General features: G+C 42.1%; 1 protein-coding gene across 5 annotated transcripts in view; it reads right to left on the bottom strand.

Moving 5' to 3' along the window:
• Nucleotides 1-2,219: 2,219 nt before the first annotated feature.
• The window catches only part of RASGRP3 (RAS guanyl releasing protein 3), a 117,705-nt gene continuing 105,965 nt past the window's right edge, over nucleotides 2,220-13,959 (bottom strand). For all 5 annotated transcript variants that reach the window (XM_027554989.1, XM_027554991.1, XM_027554990.1 and 2 more), the window contains exons 15-18: nucleotides 8,746-8,782; nucleotides 6,432-6,557; nucleotides 5,729-6,093; nucleotides 2,220-4,173 (exon numbers count right to left, since the gene is read on the bottom strand). In XM_027554989.1, the coding sequence (XP_027410790.1) occupies nucleotides 4,165-4,173; nucleotides 5,729-6,093; nucleotides 6,432-6,557; nucleotides 8,746-8,782 (537 nt within the window). In that variant the 3' untranslated portion in view covers nucleotides 2,220-4,164. The remainder of the gene's footprint in view (nucleotides 4,174-5,728; nucleotides 6,094-6,431; nucleotides 6,558-8,745; nucleotides 8,783-13,959) is intronic.

Genomic DNA, 13,959 nt, shown 5'->3' with positions numbered 1-13,959 from the left:
TTGTGTCCGACTCCTAGCAACCCCAAGGACTGCAGCCTACCAGGCTACTCCATCCATGGGATTTTCCAGGCAAGAGGACTGGAGTGGGTTGCCATTTCCTTCTCTGAGACATTCTCCTACATAACCACAAAATCTCAGACTGGAGTGAATTAATAACATTCATTCCCTACGTCATTTAATTCCCCAAATTTAAATATTTAAATATTTAATTGCCCTCCCCAAAATGTCTGCTTTATTTATTTTTTGGTCCAGAATCCAATCAAGGTTTACAACACCTCAATTTGTTGCTGGGTTTTGGTTGAGCCATAACTGCTCCGTCCCTCTTTCTACTTTTTTTTTTAAAGCCATTTTATTTTTGAAGCATTAGGGTCCACTGCTTTATAGAATGCCCCATGTGATGCTTTCCTTATGCTATTTTGTGTAAACTGCAAGTCACTTAGATTCTGAATAGATGTGAATTCCAACGTGGTTGCCATTAACCTCTTAAAAAGAGAATAAATATTTTTGTTCAAGGTCTGAGTACTCTCTAAACTTCAGCAAGCAAGCTTTGGATGAAGCACGGAGGAAGCAGTTTTCTGATGAACCTTAAATTCAAGTAGTTTCCTATCATTACCACCTTCAGTAGTTATGGAATACATTGCGGATGTCAAATAAATGGAATACTTTTTACTTAAAAAGTTGTTTTATTTTCCTTTTGTATCCCTGTAGTAAAATAAATTCTTTCAAAAGGTCAACCTCTTAAGCACCTTTATACTTTGATCTTTTTCTCTAAGCTTATTTACATTTTACCCATTTGGTTTCATAATCTCATCTATCTATTTTCAAACAGAGTGAGAATAACCAGTGTTAGAAAACAGAACAGAGCTGGCCCTATACACACACAGTGCCAGGAATAAAAAATAAAACCCTGTGAATATTTGTTTAATTCTTTGACACAAAATTTAGTTAAAAGTTGGATTTAGAGCCTCCAAAGAACAGAGTCATGTAAGTATGTAGTCTAAAGACAAGTTTAGAAAAGAACCCTATTTGACTACAAAATAATATTCTTATAAGGTCTTTACAAAGTACTTTTACATGTATTATTAGACTTGATCTTTAAAACTCTGTAAGGTAGAAGGCTTTCCCCGTGGCTTAGGGGTAAAGAATCCACCTGCACTGCAGGAAACAAGGGTTTGATCCCTGGGTCAGGAAGATCCCCTGGAGGATGAAATGGCAACCCACTCCAGTATTCTTGCCTGGAAAATCCCATGGACAGAGGAGCCTAGAGGCTACAGTCCATGGGGTCACAGAGTTGGACATGACTGAGCAACTGAACACACACACACAGGTAGTTGTACTTCAACACAAGTAGTTGAAGAAGGTAGTGAAATCTCTCCTTTTCAAACGTGAAAACTGAGGCTCAAAGATATGTACATAACTTGCCCAGGATCTCATGATTACAACTGGCAGAGATGGGATTTAAATCTGGCTGTGGATTGCATGCCAAAGGTGTGCTGTGGGAATCTCATTTGACTGAATTTACCTCCTCTGTCAAAAATCCAGATATTTATCTTCAGGGTGCTTAAGCTTCCTGCCATCAATAACATTTTGGCACTTCCTTCTGTAGGTGTCCTGCCTTCATTGTCAAATAACAAACTTCTTTGATTTTTGGAAAGACTTTGTTACCATGGAAATCTGGGGACATTATTACTTCAGGAAACAGTCACTCCACATAAAGTGTTCAAAATATCAATTAGGATCACTCTTGTTTAGACAGATCTGGAAAAGCATCAATCCAGTTTGTACATCTTTCAATGAAGACTCAATTGCCATATCTAATATTTCCTTTGTGTGTGTTTGCTCAAGCATGTCCCACTCTTTGTGACCCTTTGGACTGTAGCCCTCCAGGCTCCTCTGTCCATGGGATTTTTCAGCAAGAATACTGGAGTGAGTTGCCATTTCCTCCTTCAAGGAATGTTCCTGACCCAGGGATCAAACCTGTGTCTCCTATGTCTCCTGCATTGCAGGTAGATTCTTTACCTGCTAAGCCATCAGGGAAGCCCACTGGTATCTAATAATACTCACTGGTTTTGTTTTTGTTTTTGCCACATGGCTTGAGTGGTCTCAGTTCCCAACCAGGGATTAAACCTGGGCCATGGAAGCAGTGAAAGCACTGAACCCTAACCACTAGCCATGTATATATATAAACACACATATACAAAATAATTTATATACATATATACACACAAATATGCTTGTTTTATTATTTTTTTTGGTTTGTTTTTACTCCAGTTTCATTTATATCTTTGTAACAGGAAGGCTGATCATATAAAACTTTCTGTATATTTGAAATCTCAAAAATAACACAAACTAAATGGCAAGTGAAATAACTGCTTTGAGATGAAAAATAAGTCTTAATATTCCTTAACAAGACATACACACAAGAAAGTTTTCTTGTACTTAAATTGCCATTTTCTGTTATTAATTTTGATAACATGTATTTCATTGCATTTATGAATAGGAATAGAGAGTGCATATACATAGAACCAATGCTGAGAATGGCTGTTTGCTTTCTGAGGTGCTTGCAAATGGTGAGTTCTTATATTTTCTAGCTCAATCATGACCCCTCACCTAATAACTTTATTTAATTTGCATTATTTTTGCAAACTGATCTCTGGATCTGTTTGGCCTGATTAAGTCAGTTCTAGCAAATTTGAAACAGTATTTTAGAGAGTCACTTTGCCTTAACACGCACAGACTCTCATCTCCAAGGGGAGAGATGAAGGGTTGCTCCACTTTGTGCATCTAACACAGGACCTGCCCAGAGCAGGTCCTCAACAAGTGCTTCCTGAACAGAACTGTCCTCATTTACCTAATGGAAAGTGAGAAGAAAGGCATTTCTTTATTGAAGCAACTGCCCCCAAAGAAACTCAGTCTTACATGGATTGCTTCCAGATGCAGACCAGTGCGCCTCTGTGGATCCAGTTTCTGACTGGTCACTTGGTAGCAGCTCATTCTCCTCACCCCTAGGCTCAAACCCACCTCTATTTTTCAATATCTTGAACCAAGCGCTTTCTCCTAATTCATCATGTAAGAAACAGACCCGTGTCTAGTAACGCTGAGTCAAGGAAGATATTCAAAACCCTGATACTTTAAAAGTTTAAATGAAATGTTAATCAGAGGCAGTTTGTGGTGATTTGCTTTCTATGTCTCTCTCTCTCTCTTTTTTTTAACCATGGATGGCAATTTCTTAGGAAGAACATGCCAGCTCTCTTTCACAACCAAATTTTTTTTCTTTTTCAACAAACGGAAGTCTTAAAACTATTTTGAGGTTTTAAAAATTGCTGGTTGAGTTTTAAAAATATTTCAGTATGTGGTTGGAGGGATGGTTTGTTTTTCTCCTTAATTTTATTCCCTAAAACTTGAATTTATTTTTTAAATTGCTACTGACACTTAATTAATAGCAGTCTTAGGAAAGATGGCTAAACCTAGTCAGATGGGACAAGCATTTAGTGAATTTTTCCCCATGGCAATTATAAATATTAGGAGAGTTTTCATGGATGTATCTATCATGGCTACCTAGTGATGCAGAATTGGTAAGACATATGATTATAAAAGTGTGGTTTGTTGCACTTTGTACAGTAAGAACAATGTAAACAGCTTCTCCTTGCAACAGATCATTATTAGAAGAACCACTACATTCCAAGCCTAGAAGAGCTTCCTTGTCTCTCAAGAAAATGTTAAGTCCTGGTCCCATCCAAAAAGCACCCAAAAAGACCATTAAATTGACTCCTCGTTAAACACCCCCCTCAGAAGTTTATAAAAACACTGAAGTAACATTCTCACAGAAAAGTAGTCTGAGTTTAGAGAATGAATATCAAGTACGTGCCCAAAAGCTTCCATTTCACCCGTATATAAATGGCTCTAGAGAAAGGAGAGGAAATCACCAACGACATAACACATCTCTCTGTGGCACCTCACTAGGAGCAGGGGAGGAGGAAATAAATAGTTCATAGGGTAAATCCTCTGGCCCATAGTTTAGTCACAGATCCCACAGCGTCACAAGCCAGTGAATGTCCAGGGATCTTTTCAGATAACTTCCTGAGCGTTGGAGTGTTCTTCAGAGTTTCTTATCTTGCTCCTTCCAAATGCCAACACAATTGCCTTCAGTGTCCTCAGCTGAAGTCAGCCATCCTGCAACATGAATCAGAGCCTGCTGTACCAAGGGATCTCTCTTGGTAAAATAAAACTATCCCCAGAAAGCAATTTATCAGATAATTTTGAGGGAACATCACAAATGACCAGTATTTTGTGCTCTCAAGATTTAGAGAGAATTAAAAGATCATGTAGTCCACCCAGCACATGGTGTAAATGTTCTTAAATTAGATTGTAGTGGTGGTTGTGCAACTCTGTGAATATACGAAAACCCACTGAATTATATACTTTAGATGGGGAAATGTTATAATATCTCAATAAAGCTGCTTTAAAAGTTATTGTTATAAGAGGGAAACAATGGCTCAGCAGGAACTTACAATAAACTTCGTATGACTGACTACCACGTGCAGTATCCTTACTGTCTTCAATGAGGAAGGAATTTTAGTTAAAGGTCATTGACATTTTTCTCATCATAGATAACTATGGAGACTGTGCTGAGATCTGAGGACAAGTGGAATGTGGAGGTCCAATCATGAGAATAAAGAGCATCGGCTTGATCCAGTAGGATCTCTGCCTAACCTAATATTCTGTTTATGATTCAGTAGGGAGGCAATGGCTGCCTTCCATGACATTGCTTTAAAGGTTACGAATATGACACCAATTTCCTCAAATCTTTTTCTTAATACACTATAGACTATTGACTAATAAATTTATCTAAGTCCATCTTGAAACAATTTATATTTTCAGCTTATTGTAACATATTCCATATGCGTCCCAATTTGCTTTGGATGATTTGAGCATCATTTTTGTGTGGAGGCAAAGACTCTTACAGAATCCTGAAGCCCCCCACCTCTGATATTCACCGCCCTCTGCCCCATGATGCTGTCAAAAGCCTTTTTTTTCTTTTTTTTTAAGTAGGGGCAAGAGTTTCCAATTCTCCTCCGTCTGCAAACTTTTTTGCTTCCACTGCCTTCTCTGAGTGTGCGCCCTGATTCTAGTTGGAAAACTAAGCTGGTGGGTATAGTGAACTGATATATTGGATACACACAAGGGTCCCTGGACATCACATCAGTACACAGACAGGAAAGTCTTTACTGAGTTTTAGAACCCATTCAGTTCAGGTGTGTGTGTCTGTAGTTTTTTTTTTGTTTTTTTTTAAGATTTGTTTTTTTTGATGCAGACCATTTTCAAAGCCTATGTTGAATTTGTTATAGTATTGTTTCCATTATGTTTGTTTTTTGGCCAAGAGGCATGTGGGATCTTACCTCCCTGACCAGGGATCAAACCCACATTCCCTGCATTGGAAGGTGAAATTCTAACCACTGGACCACCAGGAAGTCCCTTGGTTCAGTTTTATACATGATGAAACTGAGGTCCAAGGAGAAGAGACCATTTATTTGTCCAGAGTCACATAATTAGCCAATAGCAAGACTAAAAGTGATATGTCTTTAAAAAAGCAAAAGTGATATATCTTAATTCCCAACCACTCTGCTTTCAAAACTACCAGGGTGCCTTGTGGATTCACTATAACGCTCATCTCAGTCCCTTTCTGCTTCCCTCTTCTGATTTTGTTTGTGGTTTGACCAGCACTGACCTCACCATCCTGTTTGGTCTCATCCATGTCTGCTTCATCCTGGTCAGGTTCGAACGTGGTGCCTCGGTCAACAACATCCACACCAGCCTGCACCCTGGGCTTCTCATTTTCCCACTTGGCAAAACCTTTGTCCTTTGCTGCTTTGTCGTGGAACTTGGACCTCATTTTCGGGAAGGTGTGGGACCCTGAGTCCCCCCAGCCAGCCTCTGACCACACAGGCTCGGTCTGGGTGGCCTGGCTGGTGGTGGCCCGCTGCAGCCTCACAGAGATCTTGCCAGAGGAGCCTGTGACCAGTGTGATGGCTCTGCTGTCCAGGTCTCGGTGTCCAGCAGTGACACCAGGGAACTCAAACACCTCATCCTGCACTGGAAGGGGAAAGCTTACTGTGATTATCGTGATTATTTGACATCTGACTGCTTCATAGCAAACGGTCAAAGTGGTTGCAGACAACAGGAGTCCGAAGGGCAAGGTCCTAGAGGAACAGATCAGAGGCGGAGTGAAACTGGCCTCAGTTATTGAGACCTGAAAGCAGAGACAGCGTGCAGGGTTCAAGGGTTTTTAGCCACTGCTGCTCATCCTGAAGAAGACCTTTGTGTTTATAATAATGGCTCTGACCAGTTTTAGATCTAAAACCCAACCAAGGTGCAGGATTGGAAGGTGAGCAGAGAGAAATCACAATAGGAAAGAAAGTAGAGGACATTACCTGGGGGCAACGAGGGACTTCCAGGCAGTGACCCATGACTGCTGCCCAAGGAGGGTGCCCGGGCAAACCTCCTGCAGGCCAGAACCAGGAGGTCTTTGCACTGTTTATGACAGTTGGCTCCACAATCTGAAACAACCCAAAGCATCACAGGTGATTAGTGTGAACCTCATGTGTTGGGTGCAGACCAGGTTTCCAGGGTGGTCTTTGGGCTGTCAGGACTCCCCTCCCCCACCCTTGTTTCTGTGTTTAATCTCAGATCCACAGGGTGTGTCTTGGGGCAGTAAAAGGGCCAGCAGGACTCTCTTCCCTTCCTGGGGTTCCCAAAGTTCTCTCTTTTATTTGTTCTGTTGTTTCTTCTACACAGTTCATTAAAGTACCAGGGAGCAACAAGCAGGGGCAGCCTGAGGGGAGGAGTTGCCTTTGTCCTCAAACTAGTTGTAAATTACATGGGACTGGGGTTCTTCTCCAGACCAAGATCTGTCCCCATAAATGCACTCCCTGAGCCAGAACGTGGGTGAGAAGCCTCAGCGTCCACTCTCTCCCAGGACCTACTGCTGCCTCTCATTATTAATAGCAAGGCATCCCTCCATTCAGGATTTGTCTGCATTTTCTATTCTTCTTCATGTCCCCAAACCTTTTCCAGAGCAAGTGATTTCATCCTTCACTTCCTTTCTTGGCACAGAAACAGAAAACAAGGTGAGCTTATGCTCAATAAACATGTTTCACTGGCTGTGGCTTGGAAATGGCATGCAGTGACCCTGTGATTGTCCCATGAGATGCTTTAGTTAAGAAAGTAGATGTTAATTGCTCCTTGGGGTAGAAAATTTTGGCCACTTTGGAAGATAACAGCACAATTATTTCCTAGGATGAGAGTTCTACATTCCTCTTAGAATCACAGGACAGACGATCATTTTAAAGGGTATATTTCTCTCTCACCACCAAAAAGGAGCTTTCTCATTATTTTCAAAACCGTTTCCCTCTAAATCAGTGGTCCCAAAACTTTTCGGCACCAGGGACCAATTTCTTCATGGAAGACAGTGTTTCCACAGACCAGGGGTAGGAAAGGTGGTTTGAGGGTGATTCAAGCACATTACATATACCATGCATTTTATTTGTAACCTAATGCTGCCACTGATCTGATAGCAGGTACTGGTCTGCAGCCTGGAGACTGGGGACTCCAGTCCTAAGTGGTCCAGTTTCAAATGGTTTTGTAATGACATCATGGAAAGATCAAATTGTAATGACGTTTGGTCTGTTTTAATTAGACTTTTCACTCTACATATCTTTAAGAGAAAATACTATATGAACAGAGATCTTAGGGTTTAATTGGTTTTCATCTTCATAAAATTGTATGTGTGTTTGTCTGTCTGTCTGTCTAGGACATAAGGGGGAGAAACCAATATCTTTGCTGCTTGAAATCAAGGAACAATTCAAGTTAGACTAAGACAACTGATTCAGAAAACTAAAGGGATTTTTTTTTCCCCCTGAGCACTAAAGGGTGACTCCCATAGAGGTTTAAGGAAGCTCCCTACTCTTTGTAAGATGAAAGCCAAATACTGAAAGACAGTTAGAGAAAAAAAGGCATCACAGGGAACATTATTAATCTGAAGGCATTCTGTGATTACAACATTTTCCTCTGTGGTTTTATTATATTTTTCAAGAGCATTATCAGATTCTTAAAAGAACCAGTATGAACAGTCTGCATAATACATATTACATAATATGTAATAATCTTTTATCTACAAGTAGCAACAAAAGTATCTATAATTTGCATTTATTAAATATATATTTATGCAATTGCTATAAACTTCAATTAAATGGGGGGAGTATATGAACAAATTGATTGAAAAGGGCAAAAGTGTCTCCTCTTCTCTCATCGTCATCTGTGATTTAGTAGAGACAGGACTAGCTATGTGAGAGTCGAAAGAGATGTATATGTATTACAGAAATAAGCATGGGTTCTTTTTTTTTCCCTTGAAGGACAAAGTTCTTATATACAGTATTTCCACTGGCTTGCTCTCCTCAGAATTCCCACCTTGAATGTGTGCTAATGATAAGCAGGACATCTTAGAGATAGGGGTTAGATGTGTGTGGGATGATAAGTATAGTTTGCTTGGGATAAAATTCCAGCCTGGGCTCTTGGAAATGAACTGTCAGGGAGGCCTTTCCTGGGCACATTAACTCTTCAGTTGCCAGTAGCCCCAAAGCCTCTGGTTCTCCAAGATGCGGAAAGCTTTAAAGTTTCCATCAGACAATTATGACTTCTGCCCCAAAAGTCACATTTAAAAATTTTAACAAAATAACATTTACATACCTTTGCATTTGTATCCTTGCTTGATTATGCCCCAGAGCTGTAACAAAAAGACAAAGGAATGTCAGGGAATCTGACAAGGCCACAGAGAAGGAAGTCCTGGGAAGCGCGATGACTGGTGGAGCACAAACAGGATGTAGCTGCTCCTGACACCCTTCCTGTCTGACTGGAGGACCCTCTCCCAGCCCACTCCAGCTGGAGCAATAACAGGAGTTTGGCTTCCGTTTTCTTTCTGGGAGCCAAACGGGAGCTGGGATGGGAAGCTGATACTGGTGAATTTATTGGACTCTGTTGTAATGCGCTCTCAGCAAAATTGACAGAAAGATTTTGTCCCTCTGCCTTTGGAAGCCCTAGATCCCTCTGCTTTCCTTTTTTTTTTTTTTTTAAATTAGGGTATAGTTAGTTTACAACTCATAGTTATGCTTGTTTCTGCTGTACAGCAAAGTGAATCAGCTATATAATATATATACATATATCCCCTCCCTCTTGAGCCTTCCTCCTATCCCCACTCCTCATACCATCCAACTAGGTCACCACAAAGCACCGAACTGAGGTCCCTGCGCTGTTCAGTAGGTCCCCACTAGCTGTATGTCTCACACATGGCCGTGCACACACATCTATTCCCAACCTTCCAATTCACACTGCTTTGGCGCCCCCTACAGGAAATTAAGGGTTTCCCGGGTAACTCAGCTGGTAAAAAAATCCACCTACAATTCGGGAGACCCCGGTTTGATTCCTGGGTGGGGAAGCTCCCCTGACAAAGGGATAGGCTACCCACTTCAGCATTCTTGGGATTCCCTGGTGGCTCAGGCGGTAAAGAATCCACCTGCAATGGGGAGGCCTGGGTTCTATCCTTGGGATGGGAAGATCCCCCAGGGGAGAGCATGACAGCCCACTCCAGTATTGTTGCCCGGAGAATCCCCATAGACAGAGGAGCCTGGTGGGCTACAGTCCACAGGGTTACAAAGAGTGGGATGCGACTGAACGACTAGGCACAGCAAAGCACACAGCACAGGAAATTAAGCAACCCAAGCAAACCATCCTACTAAAGCATTTGAATTTTGCTTGGTTATTTTCTGAGAAGCATTTCTGCCTTGATGAAACACAAAAGAGGAAAAGCTCTTGCATCTGTTCATGTCATTATTCTCTCCATGTGCCCAGTGTTTGGTCTGTGCCAGGGCTGTGCCAACCCAGGTAGAAGTAGGATGTAGGAAGTGACAAGGGAGTCTGCCCAGGCAGCTGAGGATTATCATCGTGGTGACAGTGTCCTCACAAGCCTCTGCCTCGCTGTAACCTCCGTGAAGAAGGGCACTTCCCACATTCTTTCTCAGGCCTCCTGCAGCACTTGCATATGGGAACCAGGGACTTCAGGAGCAGGGAACATGGATGAATTAAACGGGCTTAGCCCTAAAGTTGGAGAAACTCCATTCATAACCTCTTCATGGTTAGGCTGAGTGACTGATATCTACCTAATAAAATCATTTTGATAGAAACAGAGATGGTAGGGGCTATTGACACTGACGGGGGTGTTGTGCACAATGTGTTATAGGAGAACAATGCCCTGAGTGTGAGCATCATGGTCCTAGGAGAACAGTAAGTGGCTGCTGATTCAAGGCGGTAGGAAGGTTGCTCCTTAGTCTCTTTCTGACAAGGAAATCCCACCAGTGGACAGTGATTCCTTTGGGCCTTAAAAGTAATTTGTTCCTTCAGAAAATGTTACAAATGTCTCTTGGGACAGGGTAACATTTTGCCCCGGAGACAGGAAGGATTATTAAGACAACTAACTGGAAGCAAGGCCTCAGGTGTCTCAGATGACTGGAAGAGGGATGGGGAGGTGTCACTGCAGAAAAGGAAGTGGGTAGGTAAGCCAATCACATCTGTCAGAGCTGTAAGGATCTTTATGATAATCAAGTTTTCTTCCCTTTTATAAAAGGTGAGTGTCATGATGCAGGAAGTCAAATAATTTGCAAGGTCCCACATCTGGGAAACTTTGTGGGTATGAGAAAATGTTTCCTCACAGAGCCCTTGGTCTTTGTAATAAAAATAACAGTGATAGCATTGAGTGAACTCTTGCTATGTAAAAGGCAGTTTCACAAAGTAAGTGAGTAATGAGTAAGCTATGGGTAGCAATTCATTTAATGCTCACAATATCCCTGTGTTTAGTCGCTTGTCGTGTCTGACTCTGCCACCCCATGGACTGTAGCCTGGCAGGCTCCTCTGTCCATTGGGATCTGCCAGGCAAGAACACTGGAGTGGGTTGCCATGCCCTCCTCCGGATCCTTATGAGATAGGTAATGATAATTTTCTCATTTTTATAGATGAGGAGACTGAGCTATAGAGAGGTGAAGTCACTTGACAAGATCTCATAGCTAATCAGTAGGGAAAGAAGAAGGTGAAGAATGTGTCACTTGAGGAAAGACAGGATGCCATGGATCCTGGCTGTTTTGCACTGATCTAGGACAAGAGAGGATAAGGTTTAAGAAGCATTTGATTATCTGGCTATGATCAAATAGCCAGCTATGTTATTAGCACAGCTGCACAAACTGCCAAACTGCTGAAAAGGATAAAGTCAAGCATGAGACCCATGAGGAGGTAAGTCAGAGCATTGCTTGCTAATGCTTTTTTTTTTTTTTTTGCTAATGCTTACTTAAGAACCAGGAGACAACACGAGGCAGAAAGAGGCTCTGGGTCAGCATACAAGCCAAGGACAGGAGAGGATACTTCCCATAGCCCTTTGACTGTGAGATCTCAGGCTCTTGCAGGAGTGATTGTTTGTGGTGGAAGGAGCACTGGACTGAGCATCAGGAGACCTGAATGTGAGTCATGATTCTGCTGCTCATGATCCATGTGACTTTAGGGAAGTCACTTAACTTCTCCGGAGTTCAAAGTAAGGGAATTAGCAAAACTCTTTCAGCTTTGGGATTCTAATTCTAAAATCAGTGTATTTCAAGCAGTGTCTGTTTGCCTTCCTTACCCTCAAAATGGAATTTATTTCAAAAGTATGTGGTACAGGCACTAAAAAATATTTCCTTCTATTTCCCCATAATTCCCTTCAATGCCCATCTAGAACATGGTATTTTATAAATCCCTTTGAAAACCAATGAGGTTTTTTGTTGTTGTTGCTTAATATGCCTGTGTAAAGGTCAACTCATATTGTAGCAATGAAATTCAGTGTATTTTGGAAAGTAAAAATGGCTATAAAAACTGTAAATGATTTCATTTCAATTAAACTCCAAAAGTATTAAGGCACACTAAAAAACAAAAGAGAAGGATTTACTTTGAGCTCTGTGGCATGCAACGTCTGATATTTAATCATCACAACAACACGACAGGTAAGTCTTAACCCTCTCTTACAAAGAGGAAAGTAGAGACTCCGAGATGATCAATAACTTGGTCAAGGACATAGAGTTAAGGGCAGAATTGAGATTCAGAGTTCTGGACGCCAAGTCCAGAGCATTCTACCTGATCATGGCTGCTTCTAAAAACTAGTGCAGCAAATGCACTGTGATGAGTTGAGGAGGGGAGTGTGGAAGCTCTGGGAATCCTACCTTGTTGCTTCTACAGAATCTGTGCCTCCATGGAAGGGAGAGACGCCCAGAAGCACTGGGGAGCAGAGATAAGACCTCGAGATTTGATAAGCACCTACCAACTCTCATAGCATGCCAGGGTCAGAAGCCTCAACTTGACTTTTGGCTGAGCCGGGCCCTGGCCAAAGAAATTCCCTGGGCCTCCCTCTGCAGTAGAGAGTTGCACACAGCTCCATCCCACTCGAGCATTTTTCAGGTCTAGACACAGGCAAAAGTCCCTCTCAGAAGAGAGAAACATGAAAAAGGAGACGTATTTGTTTGATGATCAAGTGATCAGGTGACACAATCCCAGTGCTGTAGCCGGTAGGAGAACCTCTCTTTCCCTGGGGTGGGCGGAGAGAGCTGTTAGGCTGCCCTTGCCCCTTGACCGCAGCAGCTGCTATGATCACATGGGGCCATCTTTGATGTAACCACTGCCTCTAATTTATCCATTCTCAGAGGGATGCTTGAATAGAAACTCCTGCCTTCGGCTCCTCAAAGCCAGTTATTCCAGAATGAAAGGGAGGGACTCCCCTGGTGGTCCAGTGGTAAAGACTGCCTTGCAATGCAGGGGATGAGGTTTCAATCCCTGATCAAGAAGCTAAGATCCCACAAGACTCAGGGCAACTAAGCCTGCTCACTGCAACCACTGAGCCCACGCGGTACCACTAGAGAGAAGCCCACGTGTGGCGTGAAGTACTTGCCTGCTTCAGCTAAGATCTGACACAGACAAAAAGCAAATAAATATTAAACTATTTTTTAAAAAGAATGAAAGGGAAAAATATAATTTAGTGGGAGCTTATATGATATCAGCTATGAATTTCGTATGGGTCCACAGCAGGACACGAAGCTAACAAAACTGAGTTGGCGCCTGAACAAATGCCACTCACCTGGCTGCTGGGCTACCCTCGTGTAGGTACCACATTTTCCATCTTTTATTACTAGGGTATCAACTAGAAGATGTTCAGAGCTCAAGGGTCTTTGATGAATACCAAGGCCAAACCTGATCTTAATTGCCAAAGAATCATCAAATGTGGGAAATGATGTATACAACCTTCCTTTATTGCAGTGGTGTAGGTAAACCAGAATACCTGCATTTGAATCCCAGATCTAGTCATTATTGGCTGTGAAATCTGGGGAGAATTGGGCTATCCACCCTGGACCTCCCTCCCTTCACACACAAGTGGGGAGAGTGAAATGCCCACCTCGTGGGCTAGTTATGAGGATCAATTACACTAATGTCTCTAAATAGTTTATTCCTGTCAAATGCCAAGTAAATATTATTTATTATTATAACCACCTTATCTTTGAAAAGATTTCTTTCCTTTCTGAGCTATGAATTATTGAGCCATGTCATGATAGATTTCTAGTGATTGACACCATATAAAACAAGAACTGGGAGGAGCTGGCTTAAGAAATACCCCCACTTAGTTGTACCCACTTAGTGATGAATGCCAGGACTCACTGGGCAGAAACTTTCCCTGGCAGGTATGAACAGTCGAACTGCTCTCTCAAGTTAATAGGCCTCACCAACCTTCCCTGTCTTTGCCAGCCCTGAATTCCTAGAAAGAGTGTAGCTAAACCTGCTGCTGCTGCTGCTAAGTCACGTCAGTCATGTCCGACTCTGTGTGACCCCATAGACGGCTGCGGA

This window comes from Bos indicus x Bos taurus, chromosome 11 (genome assembly GCF_003369695.1).
Source record: "Bos indicus x Bos taurus breed Angus x Brahman F1 hybrid chromosome 11, Bos_hybrid_MaternalHap_v2.0, whole genome shotgun sequence".
Classification (NCBI taxonomy): domain Eukaryota; kingdom Metazoa; phylum Chordata; class Mammalia; order Artiodactyla; family Bovidae; genus Bos; species Bos indicus x Bos taurus.
The sequence above is the reverse complement of the archived record's forward strand: the minus strand, read 5'-3'. Positions and strand labels throughout refer to the sequence as shown.